This window comes from Rhineura floridana, chromosome 2 (genome assembly GCF_030035675.1).
Source record: "Rhineura floridana isolate rRhiFlo1 chromosome 2, rRhiFlo1.hap2, whole genome shotgun sequence".
Taxonomy (NCBI): Eukaryota; Metazoa; Chordata; class Lepidosauria; order Squamata; family Rhineuridae; genus Rhineura; species Rhineura floridana.
The window spans coordinates 81,005,522-81,022,747 of NC_084481.1; the positions used below are offsets into that span (position 1 = coordinate 81,005,522).

The 17,226-nt window shown below is 40.2% G+C and overlaps 1 protein-coding gene across 1 annotated transcript in view; it reads left to right on the forward strand.

Moving 5' to 3' along the window:
- The window catches only part of ADCY5 (adenylate cyclase 5), a 421,425-nt gene that overhangs the window by 283,392 nt on the left and 120,807 nt on the right, over positions 1 to 17,226 (forward strand). Inside the window, exons 4-7 of the mRNA XM_061609082.1 lie at positions 3,786 to 3,897; positions 4,059 to 4,186; positions 8,733 to 8,891; positions 11,896 to 12,037. Of these exons, the coding sequence (XP_061465066.1) occupies positions 3,786 to 3,897; positions 4,059 to 4,186; positions 8,733 to 8,891; positions 11,896 to 12,037 (541 nt within the window). The remainder of the gene's footprint in view (positions 1 to 3,785; positions 3,898 to 4,058; positions 4,187 to 8,732; positions 8,892 to 11,895; positions 12,038 to 17,226) is intronic.

Here is a 17,226-nt window from a genome sequence, read left to right on the forward strand (position 1 = left end):
AAATCCCCCATTACTACTACATCATGCCTCCTCGAAACGTTGGCAATTTGCTTTTCAAAAGTTACATTCTTGTCTTCTCCTTGATTGGGTGGTCGATAATAGACTCTAAGCACCACATTCCTTTTATTACTTGCCCCATTAATTTTAATCCAGATACTCTCGGTGGAACTACCAAGCTCATCTTCCTGTATTTCTGTGCAGGGATATCTCTTTTTAACATATAGGGCGACTCCACCTCCCTTTTTATTCCTTCTGTTCTTTTTGAACAAGTTATATCCTTCAATTGCTGTATTCCAGTCATGGGAGTCGTCCCACCAAGTTTCAGTTATACCTATCAAGTTGTAATTGCCCTCCTGTATTAAGAGTTCAAGTTTGTCCTGCTTGTTTCCCATGCTCTGCGCATTAGTATACAGGCATCGAAGACCATGTGATTTATAGCTTGGCTTCCTTACTGCATTTTTCTGAGGACTGTCACTGGTCCCCATTACAGCTGATCTCTCTGCTCCCGTTACTGTGCGCAAGCCTTCATCAGTTGTTACCACCAAGTTTACATCTTCCTCCCCCTTAGGATTCAGTTTAAAGCCCTCCTGATGAACTTCTCCATGTTGTGGCCAAACACATTCTTCCCAGTCCTCGTGAGATGCAACCCATCACTTGCCAGCAATCCATCTTCCAGGAATCATAACCCGTGGTCCCAGAATCCAAATCTCTCATGTCGGCACTACCTTCGTAGCCATTCATTCACACGGAGTATTTTTCTTTCCATCTTCCAGGAATTATAGCAGATATTTTCTGCGGAGAATCTATAGGTGAATTCCAATGGGAAACAGCTAAAGCAAACTGAGAGAATAAGTATTCCTGTGTTAACATATAAATAGATCACTTCAAATATTTTATTTAGCTATCATATGAAATGTCAGATCATAAAGTTATTTTATTATTTTTATTATAATTTATTATGTTCTTACTGCAACCCTGGGGAGGAAGAGATAGGTTGAACCATTGGATCGAGGAGCGGGTAGATTCAGACCAACCCTCAATCCTCTGACACACTCCCTCTTCAAACCTGCTGAAGTTGGAGCTCCATCAGCTGGGCCAGGGTGTTGGATGCTTATGCAGCAGTGGGCAGATGTGATATTGGATTGCCCTTTCTGACATCTGATCTCTGTTTCTAGTGTCAGAGAGGGAGATCCAATATATGGCCCCTGGGATACCTTCCTAGGGACCATAAGATTGCAGCCCTTCACTATTTATATCCTACCTTTTTGTTGTAAAAAATGATGTTCAAGGTGGCTCACAACATATTAGCAATAACCAAGTCATCTGAGTGTCACAATGTATGTTCAGAGTACTCGGGTGTCACAGAATGCGTAAGTGTCATCAAGCATATGGAATTGATCAGGTGATCATACACAGAGGTAGTAATAAAGACATTACAAATGCGTTTAAATAATAAATTCAAATGGAAAGTAGTAAAGCATAGCTGAGAGTTCTTCTGGCTTGTCCCTGCCCCAGAAAATGACTTCACAGACCTGTGAAACAGGTATTACAGTCTATTTGGGGTAGGTCTCTCCTCACCTGGTTGTGCTGCTATTCCTGATTCTACTGTTCCCTCCAGGCAGTGACAATGATAGGGAGGAGCAGGCAATTGGCAACAATAGCCTCTCTGCTCCTTGCTGTCCTGGATGATGCTGGCTGCTTCTACAAAGCATGGGTGACAAGGCTATCAGTACCTGTCAAGAATGAAGCTTAAGTTTCCTTCTCCCTCTGTATTCATTAGGATGGAGCAAGAGGCATACTGAAATACCTGCTGATTTTCCAGGGCAAGCCATCTCTCCAGCCTAGAGGTTCAGACAAATGTTGCCTTAATTTCTGTGCAGACTACTTGTACGTTGTTGCAAATTACTTCTATGGGTTGCTGGAAATAATCACTATTACTAACGTTTGGATTATCTTAATAACCTATCAGAATAGTGAGATGAATCATATTATCCATTCACCTGTTAAAATGATGAGCTTAAGTATTACTTCACATTACTGACTCAGTGCTATGTGGAAGGATATGTGGAAGGGTCTCACCTAGTAATAGTCAACTAGGTGAGCCACTGAAATAAAAGTCCAAAGCCATCTAAGTGCAAGTTTGTAACCTTTAAAGTTGTCCAAATTGTTGTAGATGTAGTTTCTTGGTTAATTTTGTTAAATTAAATGTAATGGGTTGGTATGATAGCCATCTATAGATTTAGGTAATGCTGGCCATTTATGCTTTTATTATGTGTATATTAGTATTTTGTGGTTTTTTGTATAAAATGTATTATGTCTTTGTAGTGAAAAAATAAGTTTGGATGAATAAGGATGGTGCATCCTGTCATTGATGAGGATGATAATCCATTTATATACTGCTTCTAAGCGAACCAAAGTGGCTTCTAAGTGATTTACAACTACAAAACAATTACCAAAAAGCACATCATTAAAATACACAATAAAACAATTTAATCAAAACATTGAAATAAAACAACCACAATTAAAATGTACAATAAAGCAAGCCCATTAAAACAACACAACGATTAAAACAGTTAAAAAATCAATCAAAACAATTTAATACGGGAGGTTAATATTCTAATGCTGTCACAAAACTTGGGTTGATAATTTTTTTAAAATTAAACTTATCCCAGAATGGAGTGGAGAGCAATTAAGCTGTTAGTTTCTACAGTGAAAAATGGACTGCCTTCAAGGCGATCCCGACTTATGGCGACCCTCTGAATAGGGTTTTCATGGTAAGCTGTATTCAGAGGGGGTTTACCATTGCCTTCCTCTGAGGCTGAGAGGCAGTGACTGGCGCAAGGTCACCCAGTGAGCTTCATGGCTGTGTGGGGATTCAAATCCTGGTCTCCCAGGTCGTAGTCCAACACTCAAACCACTACACCGCAGTAAGGACTATGATTACCTAGAACTACCCCATTAATATATTTCTCATATGATGGGAAGGGCAGGGATATTCTTTAAAATACAGAGTTCCTGCTGCTATATGTTCTATCTATTCACGGTTGGAAACGGCATAACAAATGATTAAAAACTGCACATTTATTGTAAAAAAAAAATGGACCTCTCCAAAAGTGCTGCAACTCTGTTCCTTATCTATAACATGTGAATAATAATGTCTGGTTGCATTTTTTTCCTGCTATGAAACTGACCATATTTAAAGTGGTTGTTGGTTCAATGGGGAAATGACCCTTTTGTGTTAAAATGCAGAGCATAAATAACAAAGAAGAAAACATAAGAACTGTGCAGTTTATTCATTTAGCTAGTGCAATCAACCAACTGATCTCTTGTGCGTGTGGCATTTAAAAAAAAATAGCCACCTGCTCAGTAATATATGGGACCTTATCTGATAAACAGTATATAATCTGTATCTAGTGTGGATGTCCCAGTGAACTAATCAAAAGAGGATAAATTACAGGAAATCCCAAATCGGAATAAAAGTCACACTATGGAAGTACAAATGTTAAGAGTTTTAGGGACTCACAGCTATATTGAAATTGAATTCTCAAAATTCCCAAAGGGGGGTTATATCAGCATTACAGATTAGAAATACCTCTCCTCTACTTTCTCTCCCACATAAGCAATTATCACATATGTAGCAAGAGTTGGTCAAGGGTAATTTAAGAAGTCTCACGTGCCCTTAGGGATAAGAAAGGCTACATAAACAAGATGAAGATGGTATTAAGAAGCGTTTATTTATCAACACTTGTGTTTCCTCTGTTTTCTTTTCCCTTCCACCCTTGCAGCATTCTCTTTGCAGACATTGAGGGCTTTACCAGCCTGGCCTCCCAGTGCACTGCTCAGGAGCTGGTGATGACACTGAATGAACTCTTTGCCAGATTTGATAAACTTGCAGCTGTAAGTTTGTTTCTCTCCCCTGGCCCCCTCCCAATTATACTCTAACACTGAATTTCACATGGTGCTGTTATACTTTGGACATCTGCAAAACGTTCATTGCCTTAAACGGCAACATGTCAACATCCTGAAGTAAAAGTGCATATTTTCTCCCTGTTTTGCAGGAGAATCACTGTTTACGTATAAAAATCCTCGGTGATTGCTATTACTGTGTGTCTGGGTTACCTGAAGCAAGAGCAGACCATGCACACTGCTGCGTTGAAATGGGAGTGGATATGATAGAGGCCATCTCGTAAGTATCAAATTTCCACAGGGAGGGGAGGCACTGTGTGCATTTCCAATTAATTTTACATCTCATAAATCACTATGACTCTTTCATACTAGCAAGCCAAAGTCAAATTGAGGACCAAAGATTTGGGTGGAATGGGAGAGAGAAAGCTTCTGGAACTGGTGCAAGGCCCCAGACAGAAAAAAAAGCATCAAGGTGGCAATCTTGTCCCACTTGCAGCTGCAGTGGTGTGACCCACTCAGTATATTTGCCATCCCTGCACTATGCATGCAGCAAACAACTCTTCAGGACAGAGAAACACCAGAGGATATTTAGCTGATCTGTCAAGTGCAAAAAAAAGAAGAAAACAAATGGTCCCTGAGAAAGAGTGTATGCTTGAAACATCCATACGTTGGTTTTTAAGGAAGTTTAATATGCTGGAGTTTGAGGTTTTTTGGGGGTGGAAAGTTTTACCCTTGGATTGTTCCCCCCACGTTCCCTTTTACAGCCCTATTTCTTTTTTCATTTTGACTTTTCAAGGAGTCACTTGCTACTCTGGGTCAGTAAAGCAGTAACTGACCATAATGAAGTTTTGGGTAGGCATATGCTTAGTGCTAATTTAAAAGTAGCTTATTAAGAGCAGTCTATGGAAGTGCTGTTCCTATAAAATGGGAGAAGCATATTTAGGAGGTTGCAAGTTCATCTTAAGGGAAAGTAGCAATGTAAACAGTGTGTTGTCACTACTTTCTCTGAGATTCTGAAATAACAAGAGTAAAGGCCCTGTCCAACATCCATGGTTAAACAAGGGATTTTGACAAGTGGGTGGGACAACCAACATGTCCATCATGTGGCATCATGATGATGCCATGTGATTGACAAGTGGGTTTCCCCATTAGAGTTGGCCCATGGGGTGGGGCAAAAAGGTTCCCCGCCCTGTTTTACACAATTGAAGGTTCAGTTAAAGATACTGAGCAAAATACCGAGAAAGGTAGGGGTGCCTTGAAATGAATGCAGTGCAAGCGTTTGATTGTCAGGTTCAATCATATTGATTTCTGTATGACATAGGGAAGTCACTTTTCTCTGAATTGTACCCATTCTTTCAACCTACACGGCATCTCTGTTCCAAGGTAAACAATCTGCTTCTTCATTATCCTTTCAGCTCTTTACATTGTACCAAGTAAAGCAACCAACACAGAATAGTGCTGTGTTAATTTTCTCACAAGCATAAAGAGCTCCCTAAAAAGCCCAGCAATTATAATGCCTGCCATTCCAGCATTCTGATCTTTATTACCTTCGCTTGTCTGAGAAGCATTCTCTTTTCATCAGAAAATATGGAGGAGGCAGTGAGAATAGAAAGTCTCTCACTCTAGATTTAGCAAAGAGATAAGATTGTTAAATCCTTTTCATCCCACACAGAGTGGGAGCCAGGTTTTTGAAAGCTGGCAGGGAACAATTTGTAAACAAAAATGGAGTGCACTTCAGTGCCCATATCTGCGCTTCAGTATAAAACACTCTGCAGCTCTGTGGAAATACCACAGAGCCTTGCTTGCAGCCCCAATGAATCAGAGGCGGCATTGCATTGCATTGTCTTTGGGGCAACTTAGACAAGATTCTTATGGGGTGGGAAGACACTCTTGCAGACCTACTCACCCCAAAGAAGCTACTGCGTCTTTTCCAGCAAGTGTAGCTGGGCAGTGGCTTTTGTTGTTCAACGTGAAAAAATTATTCCATAGTAGAGAGACAATTCTGTAGTAGGGCAAGAAAATTCCCAATTGACTGATAGCGCAGTCCTAACAATATCTACTCAGAAGTAAGTACAATTGAATTCAGTGGTGCTTACTCCCAGGTAAGTGGGTTTAGGATTGAAGCGTATAGGTTGCATGCAAATAAGCTCTAAGGAACACATCCCATCACCAGAAGGATTTCCCTCGAGCAACAGGACTTCTCTCCTTCCCCACATGCCCCCTAAATTTGTTCTAGGGATTTTCCCAACCCTCAGGAGCAGATTTGGGGAGTGCATGGGGCATATGTAGGGGAGGAGAGGGGAAAATGTTCTATTGCGCAAGCAGGAATCCTTGTGCTGACAGGACGTGTCAGTTGGATACTGCCTTAAGTTTGTACAGTCATCTTACTGCTGATTCTTTTCATGAGGACTTTTTTTTAAAAAAAAATTACAAACTGATGTGGAAATGTGGAGAACAGAAGATGGAAAAAATGAGAAACTGAGAGAAACCATAATCGATACATTCACCCACTCCTACTTTCAAAGAGCCTTTTCCAGGTGTGGGAAGGATGTACATAACTGTTGTGAGTTACAGGTGATCCACATCACATGCATGGTTGGCTGTTTATATTTTTCTCAAGCTGATAGTTTTTTGTCAGCCCGGATTCAAAAGTGTCTCCTCATGCCAAAGTGATTATGAGAGTGTTCTGTCACAACAATCACAAATGTAAAGTTGACATTGAATTCCATCTCACTTGGACTTAGAGGATAGCTTCTGGTTGGGGCAAACCAATTAGAGGACCCTGGTCCCTCCAGGAATACCATGCAATAAGCTGATCAGCTGTCTGACTGCAAACTCTTTGAAGTGAGAATCATGCCTAGTCCTGGGCTTCTAAAGGGCCATAAGGCAATGAGGGTTGAAAGAGGGTATAAGGCACTAACATTTTATTTATGACCATGGAGCCTTTGCTGCATTCAGTTCATCTATATATTTCTTTACAAGGGACAAGGTGTGAAAAAAATAATGCTGCAAATTTATAGCAGAATTTAGCACACAACTGTGCACAACACTGATGGGCTAACATCCATGATGTCACCAAGAGACATTCCTCCTCTACCATCTCTGCAGCAATTTTACACTCAAAAATAAGTTTTCCTTTATTATTAAATAGGCAATTGATAAATGGATAAACATGCATGTGCCATTTATTATTATTTTTCTTAAAAGGTAACAGCACCTGTGAACCATGAGGGAAGCCAGGGTTGCAGTGTGCTACTCAGATTGCACATTAGGTGTGAGGACAAACAATATAAAAAGATAACTCACACTTTGGCTGAGGGACCTGCTGTGAGTTATCTTTTTATATTACATTTGTTCTCACACTTAATGCACAATCTGAGAAGCACAAGTATAGTTCTCAGGGGAAGCTGATGTCACTGTCTGATACCTGGGGAGTACACACTCAATCTAAGATCACAGGATCCACTAAGGACCAACCCCTGCCCCTGGGATTGATTTCCTGAAATGAATCCCTCGTCTGTCCACCACCAGCTCAAAATTCCTTACCCCAGTTGGTACCTCTATGTTTTCCAGTTTCCCCCTACATCTCTGGTGTCATATGAACGTGATAGTGAGGAAAGAGTTAAAACCACTTCCTAACTCCAAGGCTCTATTCTAAATCAAGGGCCCACAGCTGCAGTTGTCAATTGTTGAAAACCATGGGAGAACTGATCACATATCTCCTGATGTCATATGTGGTTTGTCCCTAATATATTTGCATAGAAAGCACTCCAAGTGCTCAGTTTGCTGCACACAACATCTGTACTCCTTAGATGGCCCAATGAGTTGCACCAGTATCTTCCCATGTCTTCAAAACCTTTCCTCCAGCAAAGTTGCATTCTCCAAAAAAACAGACAGGACTGGTGGGAACAGAGTGCAAATTACAGTTTCTGTCTACAGTGCAGTCGTGCTTGATTCATTAGACAATCTAACCCATGACATCTGCTCATTCCACTGAAGTGAACTGTTACTGTCTGTACAGCACAACCATCCTGGAAGTGGCCAAACCTGAGGCTGCTCCCCACAGCAGCCATGACATGCCCAGTGACAGCAATCACAAGCAAGCACTTAAGGTTGTTCAAGGCCAAAAGTCTCCTCAGTGGCTTCCTCCCTAATTTCTAGATATAATTTCCTTGCAAATTGCTGTGTTTTTCCAAGTAAACTTTTGCCCTAAAAGGCAAAATCCCACAAAAGATTCCAGTGATCATTTTGGGAGCAAGCTCTGGACATCTGAGAGCTCATTAGTATTGGAGCCTGTTGGGAGTAACTCAAGAAGACAGAGCTGTCTGCTCTGCTACAGCAGCAGCTCAATATGTCCCACTACGTTGAATAATTCATGCATGTATTATATTTCATCTCTGGAGCATTTGATGCCTGGCACTATGTGGATAAATTCAGAGCTCTGAAATCATTTCCTTTTTCTCTTTGCAACATGGCTATTACATTTAATGAGGCTCTAAGAGCTGGCATGTTATGTCCAGCTTTGGTATGGAAATCAGAGGCCACTAATCTTTGCACTGTCTCAAATATTGCCTCCCCCGCCCCCTAGTCTGAACAGAAAGCAAATCAACTTTGTCTGAGGTCTCCTCCATTCAATGATTAGTACTACTTGCCTAGCCAGCCTATCACAGTGTAGCTTCTACTTTACTTAGTTAAATGTAACATTTAAGCAGCAGTGTTTTTTTGTGCTTACATCATTTTTTTAGGAATTGGGGATTCTAAGTTTCTTGTCTTCAAATTTGTGCCATTTTCAGTGTCTTTCCTCTTTTCCTTGCATCCTTCTTCAGATTAGTGCGGGAGGTAACAGGTGTCAACGTGAACATGCGAGTTGGAATCCATAGCGGGAGAGTTCACTGTGGAGTCTTGGGCCTCAGGAAATGGCAGTTTGATGTATGGTCAAATGATGTCACATTAGCCAATCACATGGAAGCAGGTGGCAAAGCAGGGTAAGAGGGTCTTGCTCTTGAAATCACAATTCTGTTTGCTTTTGGTTTTGCTCAGATACTTCTCTGCAACCTCACACTGATGTCTACCCTTTCATGATGTTCCTGAATACAGGCAACATGAGGAAGCTATTCTGCCGATATTTCAGGCATATTACTAACATTTGAAGCTCCTTTATACTCTAAACAGAGGATTGCTACAGCTATGCAAGGCTTTCACATTCCCTTGTTCCCTTTTCCATGACTACTGCTTTCTGAACCAGGGACACTGAAACTAATCTCCTATGGAGGTGCCCTTTACTGACCAACCATTCAAGCACTTTAATTGTGGAAATGTTCTGTGAAACTTGGGGCTGTGCTAAATATTCACATGCAAACAGTGTCACAAAACCAAGTGGGGCAAAGGTGTGGTTCAGCACAACACACTAAGCCAAATGGTTGTACAGTGTTACTAAGCCAATTGTTGGTTTAGTGAGACTGCACAACCATGCAAGCTCCCCGAGAGGTCCTGTCTTGCTCCTCCTCAGTCTTTTTTTTCTGCTAAGCCACGGTTTGGATTAGTGTGTCATCTGAACTTGGGCTCCTGGTGAAACTCGGTCTGGACTAATCACAAGCTGTAACCAAGACTTGACTTAGTTTGTTGTGTGAACATTTCCTGTTCCACTCTGAATAGATCTGAAATGGGCAAGTACCTTATTCACAGCTACCCCCTGCAAAATCACAAAAGTGGGCATGCTTTTTGAAAGGTGTGAAAGTACACATAAAAAGTACTCTCTCACACACACATACCGTTGCAGCTTAGCTCTAGTGAAATTGCAAATCATGCTCACCAACAGAAGTTGCTCTAATTTTATTCCATTTTTATTTATTGGATTTTTTTATATATATAACAAAACAACAGGGTACAAAAACAGGAAATTAAGAATATCTTGACTGCGTATTAAGAATTGACAAAAATATATTGAAAAATACAAATTTCTGCACCTAGATAAAAAGGAAAAAAATATAGTATAAAAGAGTTATTCACCTTTACAAAATCAATACTGTGGAAAGATTTAGGAACCTAGATATTGCTATCTGCCTCATTAGTGTAGGAAATACAACTCCACCATTCTGTGACAAATGTGCCCTTTAGTTTTCAATCTTTTGCTATCTTTATCTTTTTTTTCTGTCAATGCTAACTGCCAAATGTTATTATACTACAGGAGGATTTATTCCATTTAAAATATTTCTGCCCTGCTTTTCTCTCCCAGCAGGAAATCCAAAACTGTTAACCACTCAGAAAAGTAATAATAATCAGCAAAATATACATATGTACGTGACTAAAAGCCAGTAGAAACAACATTGGTAGACTCATTAAAATTGTACTATATGCCACCTAAAGATTTGTGTGAGGTTTTTTAAAAAAAGTATCCACCCTTTCCCTGAAAATCTGAAAGGTGAAGGCAGGCCTCCCATGGAAGTAGTTACCTAAACTGAGCCAAGAAGCCTTTGCCCCTCACTCTCCTGGGTTTCACTTCTCAGCTACATGGAGTACAGAGCAGGGTGTCACTTGACCATATCAAAGGGAGCTGGAGATAGTTAGGAGTGAAGTCTGAACTGGTGGTGACTGACCGGGAATCAGACCTTGGGGCTGTAGCCGATAGGTTGATGAAAATGTTGGGCTAGTGTGTGGCACCTGTGTAAAAGGCAAACTCCATGCAAGGGATCATTAGGAAAGGAATTGAAAATAAAACTGCCGATATCATAATGCTGTTATACAAATATATGGTGAAGCCACATTTGGAATACTGCGTATGGTTCTGGTCGCCTCACCTCAAAAAGGATATTGTAGAGCTGGAAAAGGTTCAGAAAAAGGCAACCAAAATTATCAAGTGGATAGAGCAATCCCCCTATGAGGAAATGTTGCAGCATTTGGGGATTTTTAGTTTAGAGAAAAGGCAAGTAAGAGATGGCATGTTAGAAGTGTATAAAATTATACATGGCATGGAGAAAGTGGATAGAGGAAAATTTTTCGCCCTCTCTCATGACACTATAACTCATGGACATCCAATGCAGCTGAATCTTGGAAGATTGAGGACAAACAAAAGACAGTACTTCTTCACACAGCTCATAGTTAAACTATGGAATTTGCTCACACAACAGGCAGTGATGGTCACCAAAAGAGGATTAGACAAATTCATGGAGGATAAGGTTATCAGTGGCTACTAGCCAAGATGGCTATACTCTGCCTCCATAGTCGAAGGCAGAATGCTTTCGAATAACAGTTGCTGGAAACCACAGGAGGGGAGAGTGCTCTTGCACTTGGGTTCTGCTTGCAGGCTCCCATGGGCAATTGGTTGGCCATTGTGAGAACAGGATGCTGGACTAGATGGGCCATTAGCCTGATGCAGCAGGCTCTTCTTAGGTTCTTGTGTGTGGAGTGAACCATTGATTATTATGGATAAGCTGAGGTGGCATGCATATGTGTTAGGCTGAACAAGTAAAATATCAGAGTTTAGACAAGGAATACCTGCTAACATAAGAAAATAATGTAGTCATAATGTTTTATTTGCAATGGCCTATGCTTATTGATTTTATCAAGCTCTACATTAAATTCAAAATTGTTGTGGAAAGATTATAGTTGCAGTGTAGGATCTCAACTTGACCATTTCAAACTGTGGGTGGAATCCAACATAGTGCTAAGTCTCTTGTTCAGTCAGCACAAGGCTTTCTGCTTGTGCAACAGAACGTTCTCCCTCTCTCCTCCTCTGCACTCCCCTAAATCTGTTCTAGGGGTTCCCCCAACCTTCTGGAGCAAATCTGGAGAGAGTGCAGGGCACATGCAGGAGGAAAAGAGGAGGAAAAGTCCCATTGTGCATGCAGAACCCTTGCGCTGACAGGATGCAGTAGTTGAATACCTCTCTCTGTGTGTGTAATGGTTTTCTCTTACAGACTTGTTTCTGACTTGATTTCTTTTAGTGATCAATAAATTTTATGATTTGGTTGCCTTTTATCTTCATTAAAGACGAATCCACATAACAAAAGCTACACTGAACTATCTGAACGGTGACTATGAAGTGGAGCTGGGTTTTGGAGGGGAACGCAATGCTTACCTCAAGGAGCACAGTATTGAGACCTTCCTCATTGTACGATGCAGCCAAAGAAGGGTAAGAGTCAACCAAATGTTATAATACTCCAGCTCCATACTCAGGATACCCTGCCAGACAGGCAGTAGAAGAACCCTAACGCAGCATGAATTTGTGTATGTCCATATTGCTGTTATTATTTAGGGGATTAGATGCTGTCCTTTCCCAAGAGGAGTTTACATATCCATTTTTTTACACAGCTTTCTTGCTGCAAGTAAGAAGCTTTGCCATTCTTCCTTAAATAATTCTTTAAATGTGTCTCCTTATGGTGAAATGACATTTTTTCCACCCTGATCCAAATCACATTTTCTCAGAAGTATCACTGACTTCCCAAAACATATTACTTATCTTATGCTGCAATCCTATAATATTTATCTGGGAGTAAGCTCTATAGAACTTAATGAGACTTACTTCAGTAAGCATGCATAAGATTGCACTGTTAAATGCTAAAATGTGCCTTTAGGATTTTTATTTTTATACGATCTCCGACATGCCTCCTCCCTGATGAGTTTTCGCCGAGCTTTAAAGACCTGGCTATTCAGGCAGGCCTATAGGAACTTCGAGGTGGATTAGTTTCTGATGTATTAATTGATGTTTTTGATGTTAGTTTAATTGATGAATGTGTTTGAATTGTGTATTGTATTTTATCATGTTGCTGTAAGTCGCCTAGAGTGTCCGTTAATTCGGACAGATAGGTGACTAACAAATAAAATTTTATTATTATTATTATTATTATTTATGAGATATCAGTTGATTCCATTCTTTCGCACTGAAAAATTTCACATGTGATTTTACCGTGGATGGCCATTTTTGCTAGATAGGGCTGGAGAGCATTCTTTAATAGGGATTACTCCTCCTACTGATCTTGACAGATAGGGTCTTCAAATCCTTTTGCCTCCTCTCCAGCAGGAGTCGTCGTCCAGCCTTCCAGACCAACCTTGCCTGCGGTCTGTGAAGGCTGGGTCTTTTCGTTGTTGCTCAAATCATTTGTATTTTTTGCCTTTTTTGAGTTATTCTTTGTTCATTTTTTCTCCTCTCCTTCATTGTCATTAGTCCTGGAAGAATAACACAGCTTTCTGCCTACAAAGTTAAAAAAAATAAAATATGTAAACTCACCTTATGTGAAGATCACATCAAAATTAGAACCAATGGATTTCACTTTCTCTCTCCTTCCTTGCTCGGCATTGTAAAATCTAATATTAATACGCATGTGTCCTTTAAGAACATCTTACTGTTTTCTAATAGTACATAATATTATAGTCCATAAAACAGGCACTTCCTTGTCCCCTTTAGCTGTTTTTCTAGAAATAAACATGGGCAGTGCCAGTATTTCACCTTTGCTTCCATTTCTTCTGTTTTCCTTTTGTACATATATATATAAATTTTCTTGTGTATAATTTAATGAGGTGTCTATTTGAGCCTGTTCCAGTCGTATTCATAAAAGGTCCATGTAATGGGTTCCTGTGAGTCGTGTCTGGGTTCCTGTTATTTGATTAAAAGTTTATAGTCATGATTGTGAATGGACCTTCCATGGTTATCAAGGCTTCCATGTAATCCCTTTTATGGGCTAATAAAAAGAATTTAAAAATACATTCCAGAGCCCTCTATATTGGCTATATCAGAATTGTGTCTGACTGGATTTGGCTGTAGGGACCTTGGGATTTTCCTTCTACAACTGCAATAATGTATTAGAACAAAAATGTTGAAGGTGGCGTTTAAGGCAGAAATTGTTCCATAAACTCCTAGGAGTTTACGCTAATTGTATTCCAGGTGATGCCCTAGAAATCCATCCAGCTGAACAAACAGAATGATTACTGAAATGATTTACATATGATCCTAGTACAGCAAGATATTCTTAATATCTTGGAGTTAATGGGTTTCAAGCAAGTTTAAGTGAGCCAAATTCATATTAATGTACTCTGCTAGGATGTTGCTGTTGGAAAAACAAATCAGTCTAGAAAGCACCACTTCGATGGATTGGAAAGATGAAATCTACATTGCTTTTGCCAAATATATAACAAGCGGCTCAGGGAGTATCATATATGCAAGGACTGAGTGGAATATCTGCAATTTACACAGCAGAACAGGTTTGATTGAAATGATCTTCAGAACTACAGCAATGCCTGTGGATCATTATTTATCTTTCCTTATCTCTAGCCTACATGCAGTCTAGCCCTTTGTTGTGCTTGCTGTGTAATAGCTGTACACATGTTTTTTGCTCCAGTTTGAGGAATCTCCAGTGCAAATACTGTAGCTAAGTAGGCTGGCCTTGGTCCATGGTCACACTTATGCATGAAAGCACGGAAGGGCTAATGACAATAAACAAAATGTTTTGGAGACTGCATTCTAAGTTTCCTTACCATAAGAGGCTTGGGCACTTATGAGTTGGCCTTGTAAATCATTTAGAGTTTTTGGAGAAATCTCTCCTTTTGTGTAAGGAAAAAACAGACTGTCTGAACACAGTGACCTTTATAAATATTTCACTATTCAATTAAAAAAGCTCTGATTTTAGTCTCAGAAGGTTCTTCAAGTAGATTCTTCTTCAGATACTTAAAAAGAAATTATGGTGCACTCAGTTTTGTATCCATCCAGGCAAAAAATGGCTACCAAAAGTTTCCAGACAGATAACAACAATTGACTTCATTTTTAGGGATAGGGTATATTATAATTATAATAAAAAAGAGTACAATTTCAACTTGCTACAAAGGAGTGTACTGCATTTTTCAAGAGAATTTTGGCTGTGTTTGTCAGCAATGAAAGTGAAAAAAATTGTTTGCAGAAACTTTTGCAATTGGCAGGAAAGTTGGCAGGTTTGCAAAATGTACTTTATTTAGCACAAGCAGGTTGGCCTGCAGAAATTGCAAGCATTTTCCCATACTGTATTTTATCTGGTGGGAACTGCAGCATACCTTAGTAAGTTCTTGACCCAGAATATGCCCACTGTAAGAATTCATCTTATTGACTTGGATAGTTATTATCATCTGTACTTAGAGCAGGTTGGGGAACCTTTTTGGCTCCACAGGCCAGATCTTTATCAGGATCTGCCTCATGGGCCAAATTTGACAGTGGGTGGGGCCACCCACCTATCAATTACCTGACTTCACAAATGGCATCAGGTGATTTGGTGTGTTGTAGTCCGAAAGCTGGAACTTTGTGCAGTCAAACTGAGCAGGCTTGGGGGTGCAAGAAAGTTTCCTTCAGGGAGTTTACTCACAAACCCAAATAAAGTTGGACTGACCTCCCCTTACATTGTTGATGCACAGGGAGCTCAGGTCTGCTTAGCACTGGGTTCAGGCACAAGAGAGAGTTCCTTGCAGGGAGTTCTCTTGTGCAGCCAGACCAAGCAGGATTGACTTCTCCACATATTAGCTGATGTACAGGGGTACAATCCTGCTTTGCACAAAGCTTCAAGAGCTCCTAACAACCAGCTGGTTGTCAGGCAATTTGGAACCTGTGCAAGGTTCTTTTTGCAGGTGCTGCCAATTAGCAGCACCGGCAAAGCCACTGTTGGCCAAGCCCTGCCATTACCTGTCCTTTACCTGATGACATGGCCTTGTGGACCACATGGGAAAGCCTGGTGAGCCAGGTTTGGGCTGCAGGCCAGAGGTTCCCCACTCCTGATTTAAAGTCAGATATATGTATCATAAAATTAGGAAAGGAATTGAAAATAAAACTGCTGATATCATTATGCTGTTATACAAATATATGGTGCAGCCACATTTGGAATGCTGTATACAGTTCTGGTCACCTCACCTCAAAAAGGATATTGTAGAGTTGGAAAAAGTTCAGAAAAGGGCAACCAAAATGATCAAGGGTATAGAGTGACTCCCCTATGAGGAAAGTTGCAGCATTTGGGAATTTTTAGTTTAGAGAAAAGGTGAGTAAGAGGTGACATGAAATTATACATGGCATGGAGAGAGGAGATAGATAAAAGTTTTTCTCTATTTCTCATAACATTGGAACTTACCGATATCCAGTGAAGCTGAATGTTGGAAGATTCAGGACAAGCAAACGAAAGTACTTCTTCACACAGTGCATAGCTAAACTATGAAATTTGCTCCCACAAGAGGCAGTAATAACCACCAACTTGGATGGATTTAAAATATTAGACAAATTCATGGAGGATAAAGCTATCTGTGGCTATGCTCTGCCTCCATAGTCAGAGGCGGTATTCTTCTGAATACCAGTTACTGGAAACTGCAGGAGGGGAGAATTCTCTTGCACTCAGGTCCTTGCGGACTTCATGGGCATCTGGTTGGCCACTGTGTGAACAGGATGCTGGACTAGATGGGTCATTGGCCTGATCCAGCAAGTTGTTCTTACGTTCTTATATTTCACTCCCCTCAAGCTATCAGCATTATTTAAGCTTAAGATATGACATTATTCATTGGACGATGTACTAAGAAGCCACTTCTCATATGAGCTGTGTCATCATTTAAAATCTTTATCCTAAGTCAAAACACAGATAAACACTTTGGCCTGGTTCATACATCATGCTAAGCCAAACCACGTCTTTAGTGTGGAAGAACAAACATGCAGGCTCCCAGAAAGCAGATGGTGGCTGTTTTCCTACTCCCTGGTCCTTTTTGCTACTGCCCTGGAGAGAGCTTAACCATGAGCTTGGATTCAGATGACATGCTAAATCAGACCTTGGCTTAGACTTGGCGTAGTACAGCAGCTGTAATCTACTCTATAGGAGGCCACATGCTCATTTGTTCACACTTAAGCCAAGGCTTGGCTTAGCATGGTATGGGAACCAGGCCTTTGATTTTTAGCTGATAGATAGCCCCGTTATTGTTATTAAGCCATTTTGGCAGAATAACATTAAAACACAAATTTGGTAAAAAAATACCATCGAAAATGGAAACGATCAATGTACATTTCTCATTGTTTTATGTCCGACTACACTAGCTTAAAAAATAATATTGTCCTGAACTTCCAGTTGAGGTAGTTTTTCCACCTCCTTTCATGTAGAAATTCTTACAGGAATTTATCCAGCTATATTGATTGTAAGTCACTTTGGGTTCATGTTTGGGAAGAAAAGTGACTAACAAATTAATTAATTAATTAAATGTGAATTAACAGTGCAATCCTATTCATATTCACTTAGATGTAAATCCTACTGAGTTGAAAGGAATATGCTCCAAAGTTAGCGTGCAAAGAATTGCAGCCTAAATGTTTTAAATAAACAAATGGCTGCACTGGTTCCA